This window comes from Crinia signifera, chromosome 6 (genome assembly GCF_055691185.1).
Source record: "Crinia signifera chromosome 6, ASM5569118v1, whole genome shotgun sequence".
Classification (NCBI taxonomy): Eukaryota; Metazoa; Chordata; class Amphibia; order Anura; family Myobatrachidae; genus Crinia; species Crinia signifera.
Window position 1 is genome coordinate 21,523,227 of NC_139222.1, and position 24,592 is coordinate 21,547,818.

A 24,592-nucleotide genomic window follows, 5' to 3' on the forward strand; every position below is an offset into this window, starting at 1 on the left:
CACATCCCCCGGTGTTACTGTATAATATCCCATTCCAAGCAGTCACCTCACCGGTCACATCCCCCGGTGTTACTGTATACCGTCCCATTCACAGCAGTCATCTCTCCGGTCACATCCCCCGGTGTTACTGTATAATATCCCATTCCCAGCAGTCACCTCTCCGGTCACATCCCCCGGTGTTACTGTATAACGTCCCATTCCCAGCAGTCACCTCTCCGGTCACAGCCCCCGGTGTTACTGTATAATGTCCCATTCCCAGCAGTCACATCCCCCGGTGTTACTGTATAATGTCCCATTCCCGGCAGTCACCTCTCTGGTCACATCTCCTGGTGTTACTGTATGATGTCCCATTCCCAGCAGTCACCTCTCCGGTCACATCCCCTGGTGTTACTGTATAATGTCCCATTCTCAGCAGTCACCTCTCTGGTCATATGCCCCGGTGTTATACTGTATAACGTCCCATTCCCAGCAGTTACCTCTCCGGTCACATCCCCCGGTGTTACTGTATGACGGCCCATTCCTAGCAGTCACCTCTCCGGTCACAGCCCCCGGTGTTACTGTATAATGTCCCATTCCCAGCAGTCACCTCTCCGGTCACTCCTCCCCCGTGTTACTATATAATATCCCCTTCCCAGCAGTCACCGCTCTGTTCATATCCCCCAGTATTACTGTATAATGTCCCATTCCAAGCAGTCACCTCTCCAGTCAGCAGATGATTGATCTTGTTAGTGAGTTCCAAGATCTTCTGCTCACTGTCTTTCCCATGTATCAGTGAGTGAGGTGGAGGCACCATGATGGGAATCTGGGTCCTCTTCTGTCCTTCTGACACACAGTGATGGCTACTGGGTGTCTCATGATCACCAGAGGTCTTCTTCACTACTGTGTAACCCTGTGTATAAGAAAATACACTATCACTGTAGACACTCCCAGTTATGACCCTCTATTATTACTAGAAGTGATGTCACAGTGACACTCCCAGATCCGCTCACCTCCCCAGTCACATCCCTGTATTATTACTATAGATATAAGTGACGTCACAGTGACACTCCCAGATCCCCTCACCTCCCTGTATTATTACTATAGATATAAGTGATGTCACAGTGACACTCCCGGATCCCCTCACCTCCCTGTATTATTACTATAGATATAAGTGATGTCACGGTGACGCTCCCAGATCCCCTCACCTCCCCAGTCACGTCCCTGTATTATTACTATAGATATATGTTATGTCACAGTGACGCTCCCAGATCCCCTCACCTCCCCAGTGATATCCCTGTATTATTACTATAGATATGTGATGTCATAGTGACACTCCCAGATCCCCTCACCTCCCCAGTCACGTCCCTGTATTATTACTATAGATATAAGTGATGTCACGGTGACACTCCCAGATCCCCTCACCTCCCCAGTCACGTCCCTGTATTATTACTATAGATATAAGTGATGTCAGTGTGACACTCCCGGACCCAGTCACCTCCGCCGTCACATCCCTGTATTATTACTATAGATATAAGTGATGTCACAGTGACCCTCCCAGATCCCCTCACCTCCCCAGTCACGTCCCTGTATTATTACTATAGATATAAGTGATGTCACAGTGACGCTCCCAGATTCCCTCACCTCCCCAGTCACGTCCCTGTATTATTACTATAGCTATAAAAGTGATGTCACAGTGACGCTCCCAGATCCCCTCACCTCCGCCGTCACGTCCCTGTATTATTACTATAGATATAAGTGATGTCACCGTGACACTCCCAGATCCCCTCACCTCCCCAGTCACGTCCCTGTATTATTACTATAGATATAAGTGATGTCACAGTGACCCTCCCAGATCCCCTCACCACCCCAGTCACATCCCTGTATCATTACTATAGATATAAGTGATGTCACAGTGACACTCCCAGATCCCCTCACCTCCCCAGTCACGTCCCTGTATTATTACTATAGATATAAGTGATGTCACAGTGACGCTCCCAGATCCCCTCTCCTCACCAGTCACTTCCCTGTATTATTACTATAGATATAAGTGATGTCACAGTGACGCTCCCAGATCCCCTCACCTCTCCGGTCACGCCCCTGTATTATTACTATAGATATAAGTGATGTCACAGTGACGCTCCCAGATCCCCTCACCTCCCCAGTCAGCAGGTAGATGATCTCCAGGGTGATATTTAGTATCCTGTCAGTCATGTGACTCTGGTTCTTGTACATCCTCGAGGAATCAGTGACGCGTCTCATCCTCACGGCTCTGTTGTCCTGGAGTAAATATAAGAATTACAATAAACACCACACAGTACACATGAAACCTATTAAATAAAGGTAAGAGAAATCCACATAGAGGCACAACAGCAGCTTCTAATGTTTCCCCACATTTAAATATATATCATATAGAGAACAACAGGTACATGTATAGTATAGGATATAATAGCACTGCTATGTCCATTGTAGTGAATGGTCTTAAAATAAAATGTAATAATAGGCACCAAAGGCTGCTGGCTCTGTATAATCATCATAATACTAATAATATTAAGAAATCAGAGACTGGTAATCAAGGAATAAGAAAATATATTATAATAATCATCATCATCACACAGAGGCTGCTCAACTGTACAATAATAAAAACAACACACAAGAGTCTGCTCCCCCTGTATAACATTTGTAACAGGCCACTCCCCCTGTGTGAACGGGACACCGCAGGCCGCTCTCGCTGTTTGAACAGGACACCACAGGCTGCTCCCCTGTATGAACAGGACACCACAGGCTGCTCCCCCTGTATAATAACACCAGGACAGTACAATACCATCACCTGCTGCCAGATACAGCAATGTCTTCTCTCGGTCCCCCGTAACTTAATCACCGTGGCTGCTGGAAGTGAGAGGCCTCAGGTAAGATCAGCAGCGCTGCCCCAGCAGGGAGCCGAGAATCTGCAGCCAATGAACGCGGGGATTGGTCTTCCGGAAAATGGCCGCCGCTCCGTCGCAAACAGGTGTTATGGAGCCTTATTAGTCATATATACAGCATGGAATCTATCATCTAAAGGTGACCTCACATCACATAACTCTCTCTGTTGATTCTCCCAGGGGCAGTTACCTCTCCTAGCAGCCCGGCTGTGATGTCTCAGTGTCCTCATACAGCGGCGGCCATTTTGTTGTGGTTTGTACTCAGCTCCCAGACTCCCCCGCGGCTGTAGCCAAAGTGTATTTCCTGTGTGTGGTAGAGTGGGAGGAGCTGTGTTACCAGGGAAACGTCCCTTCCTGGTGTGCATGGCAGGCAGGAGGGAGACTGGGAGAGTGCTGCAGCTGGCACCAGGTGACCCCAGGTATTATACTGCTAGTAACAGCATAGTAGTGATTGCTGGGTGTGAGCCATAAGGGCACTTACAGGGGAGCTGCTGTTCTACTCACACAGGCTGCAGTATAATACCAGGTGTGTGCTATCACTAGGACCAGGGAGAGGCAGCTGTGGTGCTGCAAGGCAGAGACTGGTTTGCATTCTGGGACTTGTAGTTCTCCACCCTTTTCTTTACTATTCAGCCATGCCCAGGTGTGTATGTATGAGGTGTAATGCTGGGTGGTGACTGTGGGTATGGGGGTATATGTGCCAGGCATGAGGATGTATAAGGTGTGTCCAGGTGTGTATGTATGAGGTGTAATGCTGGGCGGTGACTGTGGGTATGGGGGTATATGTGCCGGGCATGAGGATGTATAAGGTGTGCCCAGGTGTGTATGTATGAGGTGTAATGCTGGGTGGTGACTGTGGGTATGGGGGTATATGTGCCGGGTATGAGGATGTATATTGTGTGCCCAGGTGTGTATGTATGAGGTGTAATGCTGGGTGGTGACTGTGGGTAATGGGGGGTATATGTGCCGGGCATGAGGATGTATAAGGTGTGCCCAGGTGTGTATGTATGAGGTGTAATGCTGGGTGGTGACTGTGGGTAATGGGGGGTATATGTGCCGGGTATGAGGATGTATAAGGTGTGCCCAGGTGTGTATGTATGAGGTGTAATGCTAGGGTGGTGACTGTGGGTATGGGGGTATATGTGCCGGGTATGAGGATGTATAAGGTGTGCCCAGGTGTGTATGTATGAGGTGTAATGCTGGGTGATGACTGTGGGTATGGGGGTATATGTGCTGGGCATGAGGATGTATAAGGTGTGCCCAGGTGTGTATGTATGAGGTGTAATGCTGGGTGGTGACTGTGGGTATGGGGGTATATGTGCCGGGCATAAGGATGTATAAGGTGTGCTCAGGTGTGTATGTATGAGGTGTAATGCTGAGAGGTGACTGTGGGTATGGGGGTATATGTGCTGGGTATGAGGATGTATAAGGTGTGCCCAGGTGTGTATGTATGAGGTGTAATGCTGGGTGGTGACTGTGGGTATGGGGGTATATGTGCCGGGTATGAGGATGTATAAGGTGTGCCCAGGTGTGTATGTATGAGGTGTAATGCTGGGTGATGACTGTGGGTATGGGGGTATATGTGCCGGGCATGAGGATGTATAAGGTGTGCCCATGGCCACCGAGAGGGGGGGGGAGAGGGTACATTTTACCTGGGCCCGGGCCTATCAGGGGGCCCGGGGCCCGAGAACACATAAAAAATTTTTTTTTTTTTTTTTTTTACTTTAAGTGGCGCGGTGCCTTCTAGCGGGAGTCGGGACTCCGAGCGTGGGCGGCGGTACATGAAAGCAGAGGCCGCGGTGAGCGGGGGGCTGCTTACTTTATAGTCTATATCACACACTGCACTGTGTGTGTAGTGCTGTGCAGCCGGCAGCGCCGCGGCTTTCCACCGCTGCGGAGCTTCCGACGTGCAGAGAGACTCTCGCGAGATGATGTCATCATCTCGCAGGTCTCCTGCCTGGATCTCCTGCCAGACCGGATGCTGTCAGCAAAAGGAAGGGGAAGGTGTGCGTGTGCAGTCAGCGTGAAGCCGGAGGAGCTCAGAGGCTGAGCTCTGAGCAAAGTGTTTGACAGTCAAACACCTGTCTCCCAGTATAAAAACGCTGCTATCAGTAAGTTTACTTTTCTCCTGCCTGGCTTAATATCTATGATTTATTTGTATGTATATATATATATATATATATATATATATATATATATATATATATATATATATATATATATATATATATATATATATATATATATATATATATATATATATATATATATATATATATATATATATATATATATATATATATATATATATATATACATATAATCTATATATATACATATAATCTATATATATATATATACATATATATATATACATATATATATATATATATATGTAATCTATATATATATATATATATATATATATATACATATATATATATATATATATATATATATATATATATATATATATATATATATATATATATATATATATATATATATATATATATATATATATATATATATATATATATATATATATATATATATATATATATATATAATATATCTATATACATACATGGCCGCCGAGAGGGGGGGGAGGGTACATTTAACATATACAGATGGGGCAGGCCTCATCCTGGCTGGCGAATCGCCAGAATGTCCCCGCTGGCGATCCGCCAGCAGCCTCGCCAGCCATCAGACTGAGATGCGCGTGCGTCTCAATCTCCGTCGGCGGGGCGACGGAAACCCTGTCCGTCTCCGCCTCAGGGAGATGGACAGGGTTGGGGGGGGGGGTGCGGGCAGGCGGTGGGGACCCCGGGTTACCGCCGACAAGCCGGCGGGGACCCGGGGGAGCAGCTGGAAGCGCCGTCGGAAGGGGACGCGCGTGCCTCTCGTGCGCGCACGTCCCCTTCTCGTTATACAGATGGTGCTGGTGGGGGATGGCGGCTGGCGTCGCCATCGCCATCCCCTGCCAAGATGGGACCTGCACCATCTGTATATATACACATGGTGTGTGTGAGTCAACATTTCGGGCGGGTAGCCCTTTATCAAGACAGTTGCTCCCTTGACATTACCATACGTTCCTGCTGCCTCTGTCTTTGCAATTAGCGCTGTCTCTGTATTGTCACCCCTCTGTATTGCCACCATTTGGATTTTTTTATATATATATATATATATAGTTCAATAAATCAGCGGGACTCGCGGGCAGGTGCAGAACCTTGAAAACAGGGGCTGTGTACCCCCGAAATGTCGGTCTCATTTTGGGATTAAAACTTTTTTTGTACTTTTCTAAAGCCCGCGAGTCCCGCTGATTTATTGAACTATATATATATATATATATATATATATATATATATATATATATATATATATATATATATATATATATATATATATATATATATATATATATAATCCAAATGGTGGATGTCACTCGAATATATAAATGACAACAAGAGGCAGTAAGTTGGACCAACTTACTGCCTCTTGTTGTCATTTATATATTCGAGTGACATCCACCATTTGGATTTATATGTATTACCTAGGATGCGCACCGAAGCCTGCTGTGTTATGTTATAGAGTGCCGGACCCTCTTGAACACATATATATATATATATATATAGAGAGAGAGAGAGAGGAGAGAACGGATCGGCACTCCAGCAAATACCCAGTCAATATGAACATCAAATGCCCGGGTGCCTGTGGGGGGCAAAGACTGCCCAGTAGTAGCAGATTGGGGGCAAAGGCACTCCAGGGTCTTAGTAATAACGGAAGCAGACACAGGGGTGCAACGTTTCGGTCTTTATTTAACCACAGTTAAGCACCTTCTCCTTTCTGCTTAACTGTGTCTCATGATGTTTTGGTTACGTTATCCTAGGCATGTTCATTATCGTATATTTCATATGTCCTGTTTATTCTCTGCATTATTGCCTGCTAGGATACATTGTTAGTTTTGCTGTGCCCATTTTTTAACGTGATATTCACTCTTTGTTATTTTTAGGTCGCCTAGCAACCCGTCAACGTCCTGGCATACCGGCTGGTATGCGTCGCTGGCTAGTGACGTCACCGTGACTTGGACCTGCGGCGGTGAGCGGGCGACTTTGCACATGGTGTTTGGTGAAGGTATAAAGGTATGTTTTTGTATTGTTACTGGTGAGCTTGAAAAAGGTCAAATAAAGACCGAAACGTTGCACGGACCCCTGTGTCTGCTTCTGTTATTACTAAGACCCTGGAGTGCCTTTGCCCCCAATCTGCTATATATATATATATATATATATATATATATATATATACATATATATATATATATATATATACATATATATATATATATATATACATATATATATATATATATATATATATATATTTTGGTTAGGGGGGATCCGGCTCTGCTTGTTTTGAAGCTGCTGCGCTGGGTGCCAGCATACAATTTGTACAATAGATGGGGGAGGTGAGGTACTCCTAGCAGCTTGTCCAAGTAAATCACTTAATGCAGCATCTTGTGACAATGTTTCATTGCCTTTATTATGGCAATTTCTTCAGGTGATATACACGCGCCCTGCCCTTATTTTGTGCGGTAATGTGCGCCCTTCCAGAACCCACCACAGCACTGACAGGACTTTGTTATCTGCAGCTCTTCCTGCTGCCCGCTGTGCTGAAAGGCCTGCCTCTCTCAGCCCTCCGGTGTTCCCCGGCGCCTCCGCCGCTGCAGCTGCAAGTGTATGACAGCGGAGCACAGCACCGCAGGCTTCTCCCACCCCTCTCGGCCATTTCAAATGCTGTGTGATTCCTGAGCCAATCAGAGCTTGCATACTGGCAGCTGCGGTGATTGGCTGCCAGGCCGCGAGCTCTGATTGGCTCCCTAGTCAGCACACCATATTTGAAATGGCTAAGAGCCACCGAACGGGTGAGGAAGCCTGCGGCGCTGCGCTTCGCTCTCATACTCAAAATGGTGGAGGGGTGAGTCTGCACTACAGGTGGCATTAAGCAGAGGCTTAATGTGTGAATTTGCAGTCATGCGATTAGGCCTAAATTGGGCCCTATGTGAGTGTGTTCATGTGTACAGACATGTCCCTCTATGTTTTTTGCATCTTATCGTAGCGGTATTGGTATGTGAAAACAGGATGGCATGCTGCACTCATTTACATCACAGCCAGCTCTTATAATAGAATATATGGGAGCCGTTTATCATACAATAAATGGGCACCGTGTACGCACATTTTTTGTTTTTGCAGAAAATACATCTAGGTTTTCTCGTATTGCTTGATTTAACAGTTTTTTTCTGAATGACCTTTTGGGGGAAATTTACTAAAGTAAATTTGTAAAAAAATAGGTGTATTTGTATTCAGAAATACACTTATTTTTGATATTTACTATCCCAAAAATATGGCAATTCGTATTCGTATTGATAGCACTTCAATACGAATTGCCGTATTTTCGGGATAGTAAATGTCAAAAATAAGTGTATTTCTGGATACAAATACACCTATTTTTTTTACAAATTTCCTTTAGTAAATTTCCCCCTTTTTGTCTGTTTTCCATGTTTGGGAAGGGGCGGTAGGTTTCCATTTGCTCACAGGAATTGCCAGATTTTCGTTCCAACCAGTCAGATTGGAGGGAATGATCTTATAGGCCCTTACTCTGATTGAGTCGGACAGCTACACATTTGTTCAGATGGCCAATGTATTGTATTTGCGCATGTGCAGAGACGTTGCACACGTCCGAATACGGCGTAAATTCCATACAGAAAATGATCGGTCTGAATATTTCAAGCAGGGGTTGGAGAGGGGCGTGAAGGGCTGTTTGGGCTCATTATCATATGTGTACGCCCTGTGTTTCATGGACGTTCCCATGAAAACGCTGGGCGTACATATGGTAATCCGGCCGTGACGCACGTGTGGGGGGGCGGACAGCTGACATAGCCGGATGTTAGCTGTCCGCCCATATCCCTGCTTTCATACGGAAAAATGTCAGAGTGGTCTGGAGCGGTCTGACCGCTCGTTCCATTATTCGATGGTTGGCAACCATTGAAGGATGGGGGAGGTTCCCACAGATGGGGGAGTTGTTCACATGAAACATTCACTCACAGCCCATTCACTCTGCATCTCACCGCATTTGGACAGTGTGAGCGATCTGTACGGTGGCAGTCCGAAATACGCATCCATCCGAGTCAACTAGAATAAGGGCCATAGTGTGTATCCTGTGCTCTGTTTTAGTTCTTTAGATACTGTTATGTGTCGTCCTGTGTACCCTGCATTGTTCTAATTATGTGACCTATGTAAGGCGCTGCCAACCACTTGTGGTGCCTTATAAATAATATGCAATAATAATAATGTTGGATATTGATACCTTTGTTTTTCTCCAGTAAAACCGTTCCCTCCATAGCGATAGTGGATGTGATTGTGGATACAGTTAGCAGCATGAGTGAAAGATATGGGCACTGGATACAGCAGTGAGGTAACAGTTGTTCAAAATAGATTATTTTTGTGAACTTGATTTAATGAAGTTTAAATGACACATGAGAAGTCGGAATTGAATATTGGACATTGACATTACTTTTTCCCTCCAGTACAACAGTTTTTTCCACCTGAGTTGTGCATGCGACTGGATGCAGTAGCAGAGTGAGTGAACGTGAGGACTACAGTGAGGTAAAAATTTCTTGATAGTTAAAAACATTTTTTTTGTATGTGGGAAAATCATATTGACTTGTAGGTATATCTATTTAATTCCAAAATTAGAATCTATTTCTAATTGGGCCTACACACATAGAGATGTGTGCTAAGCTATTTGGGGTAGCCAATTTCCTGGTGTCCAGATCTCCCATGGAGAGCACATACACAGTTTTTCTAATCAACTTTGCTTAAGCAAAAAAAAGGCAGGATAGTGGTTCAGAATGACTGATTGCGATCAGTATCTCTCATTTTGTACACACAGAGCGATTCCAGTCACTTGCTAAGCAATTTGACTAGATTTTAACTGCATGCCTAGTTAGCACGCAATAGCTGCACATCGCTATCGCTTGGGGCATACACACGGAGAGATCTGTGCTTACTTTCTAAGCAATCTAGTCAGATTGCTTAAAAAATAGCACAAAATTTCTCCGTGTGTATGCCCCTTAACACTGTAATTGTTAGAAAATGTAATAGTGCTCTTTTAAATGTATATACAATTTTACTAATTAATAGTGTGGCTGTGTATTAGTTCTATTAACCAATAAATTTACCCCCTAGGGAGGAAGGTTTCGGATTAGTATTTTAGGGCATGCTGAACCTTGTAGTACCATATTAGGGGAGTCTCTTAGTGAGTTAGCTTTCAAATTCGAAATATACTGTATACACGCATGTGGTTTTATACAAGAAAATACACAAATATATGACCAAAAGTGTGTTCTGTTATCATACAGTGTTAGGACCACCATAGCAGAGACATCTAGAAGTGGTTTTTGTTTCACCATACCGTATGTTTGCAGGTATATGCAACTGAAATTTCTGCATTCCTATTATGTAGAATAGTCATTTGCAGTGTGCTGGAGGAATTTTAGCTTTTTAAGGTGTTCTATAGTATATTGTCCATTTTCCTGCAGTAAGTTGCAGAGTAAGGTGCATGAAACTGTTAATACGGCAGATAACTAATTAGCAATTCCTCCTACTTACCCCTTTATATATATACAGGGTTACATCTGTGAAATCCTCATTGTAAACATCAGTTGATGTTGGATCATCATATTATTTGTATAATTGTCTTCTGGATTGTAAAATCGTAATTTGAACTGAAAATCCATGTACCAATGTGTTGAATAAAACTACCTTTTAAAAGTTTGTGTAAATTCGGAGGTGAAAAAATAACGTAGGGCGCACATCTATTCCTTCTTCTTTGCATTTCTATCTTTCGTGCCTTTAGAAACAGCAGGCACTATAGAAGTGCTGCCCCACCATTAGCGGAGTAAAAGGCCACATCTCTTTCCCCATATATATATATTTATACATATATAGTGCAGCGGCACCCGGAGGCAATAAAAAGGCAAGACTGCATCAGAATTAGATCATGCTGCAGTCTTGCTTTTTTATTGCCTCCGGGTGCTATATATGTATTATGGAGGACCCAGGAACGGCACCAGAGCAGAGTACCTTTTGAAGTTTGGGAGCGTCGCCCTATACTTTGCATATACTGTATATTTATATATATATATTTATTTTAGGGATTTGTTGCCATGGATTTTTATCACCATAAATCTGGTTCCCAAAAACGGAAAGAAAAAAAAGCAAGAGAGAAAAGGAGTGCTGAAGGCCGGAGGACTCTTGAAAGTGTAGGATTTACCGTTTCCTCCCATTCATCTACGCATGAAAGTCAGACTGAAGATCTATTATCAACAATAACAAGTGAACTTGACCTCGATAAAGTAAATGAAAATGTAACTGTTATTGTTGTTGATGATGATGATGATGATAATGATGAAAATGGTGGTGGTAGTTGTTCAAGTAGTATGATAACGTGTACTTCTGGTGCAGACACTACACTAATTTCAGAACCACAATCAAGCAATGTACCTAAAGGTGGTGTCACTGACGCTTGTTCCACATCAACCTCAAATGTGGCATCTAATATTGAAGTAGATAGCAACAAGAAGCTATTTAATTTTGATATAGGCCTTCTAAAACCTGGTTTCTCAGTAACCGAATTAGAAGATGCAATTCAGCGAGGACCAGAACCATACCCAACAGTTTTTCCCCCTGATAAAGATGGCATCCAATTTCCGACTTACATACTAAATCTTCGTTTACAGAATAAAGAACTTGTTCCCCGTGATTGGTTAGTTTGGAGTAATACTAAGAAAGCATTGTTTTGTTTTCCTTGCTGTTTATTCAGCAAACTCTCAGATACACATCGCTCAGTTTTGACAACAGATGTCGGTTGGGGACCTTCTAAAGGTTATAAGAAACTTTACAACAAAATACCTGACCATGAAAATAGTCATACTCACAGAGCATGTTATGTTGAGTGGAAAAGTTTGGAAAACAATCTTGATAAAAATACCACAGTTGATAGTTTACTATTGCAAAAAATACAGAATGAAACACAACGCTGGAGAGCTTTATTGCAAAGATTTCTTGTTCTTGTTCTGTTCATTGCAGAACGTGGTTTAGCTTTAAGAGGAACAAGCAACCTAATTGGACATCCAAGTAATGGCAATTTCTTAGGAATGTTAGAAGTTCTTAGCTACGTTGACCCTTTGCTAAAAGAGCATTTGAGAAAAGTGAAGCAGGCACAGATGGATAAAAAAAGATTGCAAGTGCATTATTTGTCAGCCGATATTCAAAATGAATTCATTTCATGTTGTGCCGAATATGTTTTTAAAGGCATTCTAAAGGAAAGAGAAACTGCTAAGTATTTTTCCATCATGGTAGATGCCACACCCGACTCAGCACACATGGAACAGACCACATTCATTTTGCGTTATGTGCTTTGCGGAAACAATGAATATGATATTGTAGAACGGTTTTTGAAATTTGAAAATTGTAATAAAAAATCAGGGGAAGCCATTGCAGATTTAATTCTACAAACACTTGAAAGCCACAGTATTCCAATAAGTGATTGTCGTGGACAAGGCTATGACAATGGTTCTAACATGAGTGGAGCTTACAAGGGTGCCCAAGCTAGAATTTTACAAGTTAATCCGCTGGCAATTTTTTCTCCCTGTGCCTGTCACAGTTTAAATTTATGTGGTAGCCATGCAGCAGAATCTTGTGCTGAGGTTGACACATATTTTGGTATAGTGCAAAAGCTGTACAATGTATTTAGTAGCAGTCCACAGAGATGGGAGATTTTGAAAGAAAACATTGGAGCTTCACTCCATTCTATGTCCAAAACACGTTGGTCTGCAAGGGTAGAGAGTGTCAAACCCGTTGCTGAAAGACTTCCAGGGATCCAGAAGGCAATCGAGGCAGTGCTAGAATTAAGTCTAACATCAGAGATGCGAATAGACCTAAAGGCTGTAAGAAGCTACATGATGTCATTTGATTGTGTTTTGATGTCATCTATTTGGCTAAAAGTTCTTACAGCTATAAATTACAGAAGTACAGTTTTGCAAGCACGGAAGGCCACAATCGACATAGAAGTTGAAAACCTTATCAGTCTTCTAGAAGATTTAAAGATAATCAGAGATAATTGGCAAGCCATCTTAAACGATTCCAGACTGGTTGCTGAGAACCTTGGCATAACAACTGATTTTAAATATTTTCAGGAAAGCCGACAAAGAAAAAGGACACGATTTTTTGATGAGTCACCAAGTGAAGATTTTTCTGACTCGTCTCCAGAGGAGATGTTCAAGTGGAAAGTATTTTACGTTCTTTTGGATGATGTCATTGGCAATCTGACAACACGATTTGATGCAGCAAAAGCCATAAATTCATTATTCAGTGTTTTGTGGACCTTCCGTACCTTAGCAGAAGAGGAAGTTCGAGAAAAGGGAAAGCAACTTCAAAAAAGATACAAAGATGATATTAATGAAACAATTTGTGATGAGCTAATACACCTTAAATCAATAGCTCATTCAAATTTAGGGAAAGATTCTCTTTCACCTTTCAAACTCCTAAACCAACTGATGCATGTGAAACTTGACCGCCTGTTTCCAAATACAGTCATTGCTTTAAGGCTGTTTTGCACCATACATGTAACAGTGGCTCAAGCTGAACGCTCTTTCAGTTGTCTGTCGAGAATAAAAGATGTTTTAAGATCGACAATGACCCAAGATCGGTTAAATGCTTTAGGTTTACTAGCAGTAGAGGCTAAAATGGCAAGAAATTGTGATTTTTCTAGTGTCATCAACTTGTTTGCAAGTCGCAAAGCTCGAAAAGCTCCATTGTAATAAGCAAGTATGACACTGTAATTTAGAGCTGCTGAAAATCCAGGCACTTATACTTTTGACATATCTGCAATGTGTTATATTATGATCCTGTGAGGTTGTGAAAATGTTTAGATTTTGAAGGTTCATAACTTTATAGTTATTTATATGTTGCACTTTTGTAATGAACCAAACTGGGTTCAAAATTATTTAAGTTGTTTTGATTAGATTTTGAAGGTTCATAACTTTATAGTTATTTATATGTTGCACTTTTGTAATGAACCAAACTGGGTTCAAAATTATTTAAGTTGTTTTGATATTTATATACTAGAAACCCTGTCAGATGTAATGGCAGTTTTGGAATTTAATTTGTAACTTGATTTTCTTTACCACTATAATGTGTTCATGCAGGTCATACACGTAAACTTGGTTTTGAAATGGTGTATTTATTGTAGAACGGAGTTATCTCAACCAAACTGTTTGGATAGTTATGTCTAAAATTTGCTTTTGTTAGGCCAAAATATGTTACTATTTCTTTACTAACCAAAATTGCATTTTATTTATTTAAATGTTATTTATATAAAACGTGTAAAATAAAGTTGTTACACTTTAATTTTTGTCTGTTTCATTATAACATCAAAATATATCCAGCTAACAATGCAGCTTTTATGGGGCTGTTGTGTCATTCTAATAGGGAATACTTATGACCCAGCTACTGGGAGGTGTGCCATGCTCCTGTGAGTGGGTTCTTCTTATGTGCTAAACACGCCCCCAACATGCAGTTTCACCCCCCCCCCCTTCCCCCCATGGGGGCCCTGGGAAGTTGTTGTACCGGGGCCCAGGATTTCTCTTGGCAGCCCTGGGTGTGCCCAGATGTGTATGTATGAGGTGTAATGCTGGAAGGTGAATGTGGGTATGGTGGGGTATACTGACTGACCTATTCGTCTCAAACGGACTGACCCACTGACCTATAAGTTTTACGCTGACTGACCCACTAAACCATACATCTCACAGTGACTAACTGACCCATACATCTCAGTGACTGACCCACTAACCCATCAATCTCACCCTAACTGACTAATCCATACATCTCACACTGACTGACTGACCCACTGATCCATACTTCTCACATGGACTGACCCATACTTCTCACACGGTCTGACCCACCCGTATCACACAGTCTGACTGATCCATATATCTCACACTGATTGATTGACCCACTGGCCAGTACATCTCACACTGACCCATAGGTCTTACACTGACTGACACACTGACTGACTGATCCACTGACCCATACGTTACACACGGACTGACTGACCAATACGTCTCACACGGACTAACTGACCCATACATCTCACACGGACTGACCCATAAGTCTCACACGGACTGACCCCATAAGTCTCACACGGACTGACCCCATAAGTCTCACACGGACTGACCCCATAAGTCTCACACGGACTGACCCCATAAGTCTCACACGGACTGACCCCATAAGTCTCACACGGACCAACCAACACGTATCACACAGTCTGACTGACCCCATAAGTCTCACACGGACCGACCAACACGTATCACACAGTCTGACTGACCCATAAGTCTCACACGGACTGACCAACACGTATCACACAGTCTGACTGACCCATAAGTCTCACACGGACTGACCCATAAGTCTCACACGGACTGACCCATAAGTCTCACACGGACTGACCCATAAGTCTCACACGGACTGACCCATAAGTCTCACACGGACTGACCCATAAGTCTCACACGCACTGACCAACACGTATCACACAGTCTGACTGACCCATATGTCTCACTGATCTATTGACACACTGACCAATAGGTCTTACACTGAATGACCCACTAGTCCATAAGTCTCACACTGATTGTCCCGTTAAACCCATATGTCTCACACTGACTACCTGACCCATACATTACACACGGACTGACTGACAGACCCACTAACCAATACTTCTCACACTGACTGACCCATACGTCAAATGTTTATCAGGGATCCGCTGTATACAAACCCCCCTAAAGCTATACCTGTAATTATACAAGGAACACGACCAGCGGTTTGTGAGAAGGAAGCTACTGCATCAAAGACAGAGAAAGCTCCCATAGTGATTGAAGATGGGAAATAAGAGTGATTTGATATGGGTGCCCGACAGTCAGGATCTTGACTGTTAAAACCCCGACACTTGGGGTCCCAACGGCCCCTGGCTATCCTCCCTCACGGGGGTCCATGACATGATAGAGGAAGAATTGAATAGGTGGTGAGAGCACCGAGCCCGCAAGGGGCTTTGTTGCACTCCCCTTGCTGCCTGAGTTCGGGCAGTCAGGATCCTGACATTGGGCTAATGACTGTCTGGATCCTATACCTCACCCTTTGATTTAAATATGCTACAAATCCTACAGGGATACTCCGGTTGTGGGAGGAGGGTGGAGATTCAATTAAGTTAATTTCCACAGAAACGGCACAAATGGGAACTTTGCCAATAGATCCCCGGGTGCATTTACAGGCGCAGAGGTTTCACAGTAGGGATGGTACCTGGACATTATTGACTTGTGAAGTAATAAAAATACAGATGATGCCCACCTCACCGTGGCACACTACTAGAGAGAGTATTCAGCAGGTATATTTGTTAGGGTGTGTTCGACGTTTGGTGAAAGTTGCAAATCCATGAGGTGGGGGAGTGAGTGTAATACAGCGGGAAGGACCTGATCTCTGTATGTTTGTCCAGTCAGCTCCCACCTACATGAAAGCACCCCTGGATTTAGCAGTAGGCACCTCATCTGGTATGACTGGGTCTATGGCAGAAGAGCATTTGACTCCACTGCCACCCAGAGTACTGAACTGAAGACTCCTATTGAACTTTGGACCAAGCAGTTACCACACCCACAGACAGCATACACTGCCCTCCAGCATGTGGGGAGCATCATCATGCCACAACCGGTCACTATACGCACTGACTTACCAGTGGCAGGGTGGGTGAGGCGCAAGGGCCTAGGCACACACAGCCATGGCCCAGGAGCAGATGCTGCAGGAATGGAAGTGGTTCCTGTCGGAAAGAGGTGGAGCGTCCATACAAGAGACTGCCCAAGCAATACACTGCATCAGGTCCACAGAGTGGTCAGCAACAGTGGTCTCCACAGGAAGCACCCAGAACTGATACATGGGGGTGGTGAGGAAGGAACATGTCAGTAAGCAGAGCTACATGCTGTAGTCAGGCTGCTGGAAGAAACCAAAGCTCCTCCCATCATCATCATTAACACCAACAGCTGTACTGTATCCCAAGGATGGATGACATGGATGCTCGCCTTGTTGTAGCACCAAGCTGGAAACTGAGCTATATAACCAGTGTTATGGACGGCCTGTGTCTGTGGGACATGTCTATTACACACTGGGCTAGAAGGCAATGAAATCTCAGATGCCCTGGTGCAATACAGGACAACAGAGGTCTCCCCACAGGAGAAACCTGGAAGGTATATGGTGGAAAACTACCTGAGACCAAGGGTGGAATGTATCAGGACTGATGAATATATTGTCATTGCTCATTTAAGTCTGATGTCAGGTATTGTTGCTTTTGTATATGATATAATCTTTAGAAGTAAGGTGGGTGTTTATTTCATTAATGTAAATGGTTGTAGGACAAGAAGGGATATCTGTATATTCTCTTATTAGATGATAGAGGCGGTTTTAGATTCTAACATGTTTGTCCCAATAGACAACGGTCACTGGTTGTATTAGACTAAACCAAGTCACGTGTTTTTGTCCTTTCTTCTCAATCCTGGGACATTGCATTCACATTGTGTCTTTAATCTATGTAATCCTATGTACACATTTGTCAGTACATCAGTTTGAACATTCATAATTCAGGCAATAGCGCCCTCTACTGTTATTTACATTTATGATATTACACTTTAGTCCTTGCACTTATAAAACAGCTTACGCAGGAGTTCTGTAGTCTATATAACCAGGACCCGGTCAGTTTTATGGTAGCTTATATAACCAGGACCCTGTAAGTGTTAGGGTAGCCTCTGTAGCCTATATAACCAGGACCCTGTCAGTGTTAGGGTAGCCTCTGTAGCCTATATAACCAGGACCCTGTCAGTGTTAGGGTAGTCACTGTAGCCTATATAACCAGGACCCTGTCAGTGTTAGGGTAGCTTCTGTAGCTTATATAACCAGGACCCTGTCAGTGTTAGGGTAGCCTCTGTAGCCTATATAACCAGGACTCTGTAAGCGTTAGGGTAGTCACTGTAGCCTATATAACCAGGACCCTGTCAGTGTTAGGGTAGCCTCTGTAGCCTATATAACCAGGACCCTGTAAGTGTTAGGGTAGCCTCTGTAGCCTATATAACCAGGACCCTGTCAGTGTTAGGGTAGCCTCTGTAGCCTATATAACCAGGACCCTGTCAGTGTTAGGGTAGCTTCTGTAGCCTATATAACCAGGACCCTGTCAGTGTTAGGGTAGCTTCTGTAGCTTATATAACCAGGACCCTGTCAGTGTTAGGGTAGCCTGTGTAACCTATATAACCAGGACCCTGTCAGTGTTAGGGTAGCCTCTGTAGCCTATATAACCAGGACCCTGTCAGTGTAGTCACTGTAGCCTATATAACCAGGACCCTGTCAGTGTTAGGGTAGCCTCTGTAGCCTATATAACCAGGACCCTGTAAGTGTTAGGGTAGCCTCTGTAGCCTATATAACCAGGACCCTGTCAGTGTTAGGGTAGCTTCTGTAGCCTATATAACCAGGACCCTGTCAGTGTTAGGGTTGCTTCTGTAGCCTATATAACCAGGACCCTGTCAGTGTTAGGGTAGCTTCTGTAGCTTATATAACCAGGACCCTGTCAGTGTTAGGGTAGCCTCATTCTTGGATGAACACTGACTGCAGAAGTGCCAGGAAGAAACCAACTCAGCCTCTTGATGCAGGGGGCGGGGCTCCTGAGTTTGCTGATGTGTAAGCTGGGTACTTGTGTAATATGTGGGTGCCCGATTTTTTTCATCGCATGCCAGTACTTAAGGCATGCGATGGGACCCGATTTTGGTTTTTTTTGGACATTCCGACCCGATTTTTACATTGTACTCAATGTTAAATGGCCCCCCTGACCCGATTTTTAATTGTATACCCACCAAGATGAGTAATTATTAGGTAAAATCCCCTCCCCCCATTGTTAACTCCAACCCGAAGCGTGGCGAGCGCAGCACCCTCCGACCTTTTCATACCCCCACTATCCACGTCGGCGTGGAGTTGATTTTATATAGTGTGGCAAGCGCAGCGAGCCCCGTGAGGGGACGTGGAATACGAGCCTGAAGCGTGGCGAGGGGACACGGATTACTTAACATGTATTCCACGTCCGCTCGCCACGCTTTGGGCTCGTATCCCGCGGGGCTCGCCACATTATATAAAATCAACTCCACGCCGATGTGGATAGTGGGGGTATGAAAAGGTTGGAGGACGCGTACCGCTGCGCTCGCCACGCTTCGGGTTGGTGTTGATCGTGGGGTGGCGTTAACAATGGGGGGCATTTGACATAGGCATTACCCATCAGGGTAGGTGTACAATCAAAAATCGGGTCTGGGGGGCATTTAACATAGGAATTAGTCATCTGGGTGCCTGTACAATAAAAAATTCGGGTCCAAAATCGGTCGCATCACATGCGATGCGACCGATTTTTGGTTGTACAATCACATAAGATGAAAAAAATCGGGCGCCCAGATAATACACAAGTACCGTATGCTGTATTGGAAATTCTGCTGATCATAACGGTAGATACCGTATTTGCCGGCGTATAAGACGACCCTCCCCCAATATTTCCACTCAAAATATAGTTTGTTGTACAAGTGCACCCGGCGTATAAGACGACCCTCCCACGTGGAGGCATGTTTTTCAGGGGGAAAAAGTAGTTTTATACGCCAGCAAATACAGTAAGTGTACTTTAAAACTAAAGTAATTTATTGAAGTACTTTTCTGGGATCCAGCCATCTTGGTCCCCTCGAACTTTAACCCACCGGTAACAGAATATGGACTACATCATCGGAAAATACAAATGAGGAGAATATGACATCTCTGTAAATGTATGGTCCATTCGTATTATTGGGTCTTATACGGCCAATCTCATTTCTTTCCATTTGTATCGGGATCTGCCGTATATGCCCATCTTAGTACACCCCCCCCTATGTGTCTCATGTTATATAATGGGGGCAGTTGTACAGATCCTGCCACATAGCATCAGACACCTGCACCTGCCCTGTGGGAACACATTATCTCCCAGCTCTGACCCCAGTGACAGAGTAACAGATCCCACATTATGGGGCTCATGTGGAGGTGGCCGGGAGTTGTGTCTAAGTACCGGATGCCAAATGGGATCCATAAAGCTGCATGGTGCTGGGCTCGTGGGCTGTGAGTACCACGGAACGTGGCCGGCTCGGCAATCCCAGCACATGCACCTCCTACATAGGTGCCCGGGGGTGTGAGAAGAGGCGCAGAGTCATAGTGATGGCCCAAATATCAGTATACACCACACACATTACAGTACAGGGTCACACAGTGTATTTATTACATATATATTACAGAGATACCGATATACATAAATCACAGGTACAACAATGCGGTTATATAATGACTCAGTAATACATACACCAGCTGCTTTCCCATATACAGTCAGACTAGGAGACATGGAGTCTTATTGCACACTGATCGCTCATGTCACTGTAACCATGGCAATACATCACAGCAGCAATAGAACTGGAACATCAGCATAAATGACAGATGTATTCAGCCAATCAGATGTGGCCGCCGGCATTACATGTGTGTAACTTGCACCAAGGGTGGAGAGGGAACCAAGAGGTTATGCTTTACACTAATTGGGAGTCCATGTCAACACTGACACCAAAAAATGTGAAAAACACATGTCGACCTTTTCAGGTCGACATTTTGACCCTGTTAGACATTCAATTTCGGCATAGGAAAGTTTACCTAGACACTGTATCTAAGAATCCACATACAATGGATGATAGAGGAATTTAGTATTGATGCTTCCGTTTCATGTAGATCAGTTAATTAAAATTATGGGTGAGATTTAATAGGATGAGAGATTCAGAAAGTGAGAGATTTGGTGAGAAATCTCCAGTTTTTTTAAAGCGGCAATCATTAACACTGCTAAACCAGTTTGATTTTGAAGTGTAAATGATTGCCGCTTTATAAAAACTGGAGATTTCTCTCTCACCAAATCTCTCACTTTCTGAATCTCTCATCCTATTAAATCTCACCCTATACTATTTGTGTGTGAGTTTTCTGGTGTTTATGAACAGCTGATTTATGTGTAAAACATTTCCCACATTCCAAACATGAAAATGGTTTCACACCTGTGTGACTTCTCTCATGTCTAACTTGATTTGATTTTTCGCTAAAACATTTCCCACATTCAGGACATGGAAATGGTTTTGCACCTGTGTGAATTCTCTCATGTTTAAGAAGAGTTGATTTCTGTGTAAAACATTTCCCACATTCAGAGCATGGAAATGGTATCTCACCTGTGTGACTTCTCTCATGTGTAACAAGAGATGATTTATGTGCAAAACATTTCCCACATTCAGAGCATGAAAATGGTTTCTCACCTGTGTGACTTCTCTCATGTCTAACTTGATTTGATTTTTCGCTAAAGCATTTCCCACATTCAGAGCATGAAAATGGTTTTTCACCTGTGTGATTTCTCTCATGTTTAAGAAGAGTTGATTTAGCTCTAAAACATTTCCCACATTCAGAGCATGAATATGGTTTCACACCTGTGTGACTTTTCTCATGTATAACAAGATTTGATTTCCTTCTAAAACATTTCCCACATTCAGAGCATAAAAATGGTTTCTCGCCTGTGTGAATTCTTTCATGGTTAAGAAGATTTGATTTCTTTCTAAAACATTTCCCACATTCAGAGCATGAATATGGTTTCACACTTGTGTGACTTCTCTCATGTGTAACAAGAGATGATTTATGTGCAAAACATTTCCCACATTCAGAGCATGAAAATGGTTTCTCACCTGTGTGACTTCTCTTATGTGTAATAAAAGCGGATTTATCAGTAAAATATTTCTCCCATTCAGAGCATGAAAGTAATTTCTCGCCTGTGTGAAGTCTCACATGTTTAACTAGACGGTCTTTATTGTTAAAACATTTCCCACACTCAGAGCATGGAAATGGTTTCACCCCTGTTTGATGACTCTGATGTAAAACAGAATCTGACGGATGTATAGAACTCTTACCAATCTCAGAACTGGATGATACTGTATCATCTTTATGGTCTGTACTGTGTGTAGTAAGGTCTGAATGATCAGGAGAAGGTTCCTCATGACTAGAGGGACCAGATGAAATATCTGCAATGGGAAATGTTGGGGGTGTATTGGGGATAATGGGGTTTTCTTCTGGAGACTCTTGTCTGATGTTCTTATCTTCTAGTATATAACCTGGAGACACAATGAGATCTCCCTCCGAGGTATTCCTGCTTGTGCGCCCATCTACAGGAAACAGATGAATGACAACAGACAGGATTGTGATTGAGAAAGCAGCGAATTATACTCACCGATAATTCCATTTCTTCTTAGAGATCCCATGGCAGCCATAACACTGGGATATCATCCCTCTCCTCTAGTTTAGACAGGATGTTTTTCTAGGGACCGCCCACCTGGTGGTATATAACCTCACTCCTCCCCTTCCTCCTTGTCTTTCGAGTGTCTCCGTATTTAGGTCCCTGGAAAAACACTACAAGGGGAGGGCATTCTGATGGCTGCCATGGGATCTCTAAGAAGAAATGGAATTATCGGTGAGTATAATTCGCTGCTTTCTTCTACGATCCCCATGGCAGCCATAACACTGGGACATACCCAAGCAGAATACAGGGTGGGAAACCATAAATGCAATATGATTTACTTAGCAAGTGACCTTGCAAGACAGGACCCCCAAGTGGGCGGTAGCAACATTTAAAGCATAATGTTTAGAGAACGTATGAATAGATGACCAAGGTGTTGCTTCACAAATGTCCTTTCTGGAAACCTGAGTCTTCCTGGGCCATGAAGTCTCCACAGCTCTGGTTGAGTGTTTCTTGATTAACACCTGAACCTCTCAAACCTAATTTTTTTTTTTTTTTTTATATGAATATAATCAGGTCTCTAATCCATATAGAGATGGTCTGAATTGTGGGAACACAAGCTTCTTATTTTCTTCTATGATCACAAATAAATGTTTTGATGATCTTATGTCATTCTGTTTAGGTAAATGCCAATACTTCTGACTAGGTCTGGTGTATACCAGTCTTCATCTCTCTTGTTCTTAGGTTCATGATGAAAAGCCAGTAGTACAATATCCTGATTCAGATGGAACCAGTAATCACCTAGGGTAGAAATATTTGCATGCATCCTAGGTACAACTTTATCCAGCAAAAGGTTTAGGTATGGTTATTAAATCCACAAGCCTATAAATCACATACTCCAATCGCAGACATAATTGCTACTAAAAACACAATCTTCCAAGTCAAGAATTTGATAGGATTTTCTAGTAATGGTTCAACGAGTTGTTTCATTAATGCATACGACCTAATTCAAGTCCCAAGGAACCACTAAGGATTCGATGGGCAGACACATTATTTTAATGGTGTAGCAGAATTTCTTAATTACAATACCATCTGCCAATCTCCTATCTAGGAGTACACTTAGGCCACTATCTGTCCTCTATGGGTGAAAGAGTTAGGCCTGGAGAGAAACCATTACGCAGGAATTGTAGGACTTGCGCCATCGCAGAGTTCCTTATAATAGGTGTGCGAAAAAACTTCCTTTCTTGTAATAGAATCTGGGTTACTTGCTCTGACAAAAACTTCTGTCTTAACAGGTTCCATTCAAATCACCAATCCTCCAAGCATAATCGTGCTGGATCTAGATGGTATATCTGACCCTGATGTAGAAGGTCTGGCATAATTGGTAATGTCCAGGGTACCTGCATTGCCTTTTTTAAGGCTGTTGTGAACCACATTCTCCTTGGCCAAAATGGGGAGGACTGCTATATCCTCCCCCTGATCCTATTGGCTTTAGGATGCGACAGAGGAAAAAAGGAGGCAACACATATCCTAGGTGACAATTCAACCGAATTAGAAAAGGTGTCTACTGCATATGTTCTGGAAAGATAGAATCTGTAATAGAATGCGTCTGCTTCTTGTTGACATGAGTTGCCATCAGGTCCACATCTGGCTGCCAAAACTTCTTTATGAACCACAGGAAAACTGTTGCTCAATTCCCAAAAAGGATCTTGCTTCTGCTGATGTATTTGCCAATGTATTTTCTCATCCGGCCTTTGATGGTTCATATATGCTTATGACCGTAACATTGGCTGAAAAGACTCTAAGATAAGCATTGATCTATTCTTTGAAGTAATATTTTGCCTCTCTTAAGTTTGACGACATCAGACTTTTTGTAAAAGACCAGTTTACTCATCCTGTGCGATGTATAATGTGCGCTCCCCAGCCTGATGAACTTGTGTCTGTTGTCAGTATAAAAAACCAAGGTTGATCTGGATATAAAGCTGTTTGCCAAGTTTGTTTGCTCACAAGACTAGAGATGCTTTACCTTTGTACAGTTACTTCATATTTTTAAAAGGAGCCCACTAGATGGCCCAGTGGTTCTTATCTGCCGTCAAATTTTATAACAGTTACTTCTTATATATGGAAAAATACTCCAACTTCTTATCTTCATCCTTCCTAGGAGTTTGATACCAAGATTTAAAGAAGATCATCAGCCCCTGTGTTAGACTCTGGGTCCTTGAACTTCTTTCTTTTGAAAAAGAGTACTT

General features: G+C 43.1%; 2 protein-coding genes across 3 annotated transcripts in view; one reads left to right on the forward strand and one right to left on the reverse strand.

Moving 5' to 3' along the window:
- LOC146007462 (uncharacterized) overlaps positions 1 to 24,592 on the reverse strand; it is a 185,763-nt gene that overhangs the window by 93,150 nt on the left and 68,021 nt on the right. The window lies entirely within an intron of this gene.
- LOC146007456 (zinc finger MYM-type protein 1-like) lies at positions 3,240 to 14,368 on the forward strand. Of its 2 annotated transcripts, XM_083145816.1 has the most exons (5): positions 3,240 to 3,319; positions 6,913 to 7,042; positions 9,280 to 9,371; positions 9,484 to 9,562; positions 11,113 to 14,368. In XM_083145816.1, the coding sequence occupies exon 5, from the start codon at positions 11,125 to 11,127 to the stop codon at positions 13,777 to 13,779; it is 2,655 nt and encodes an 884-aa protein (XP_083001942.1). In that variant the 5' UTR covers positions 3,240 to 3,319; positions 6,913 to 7,042; positions 9,280 to 9,371; positions 9,484 to 9,562; positions 11,113 to 11,124; the 3' UTR covers positions 13,780 to 14,368. The 2 variants fall into 2 exon arrangements, with proteins under 2 accessions (XP_083001942.1, XP_083001943.1); XM_083145817.1 differs by lacking the exons at positions 3,240 to 3,319; positions 6,913 to 7,042 and having other exon boundaries at positions 8,419 to 9,371.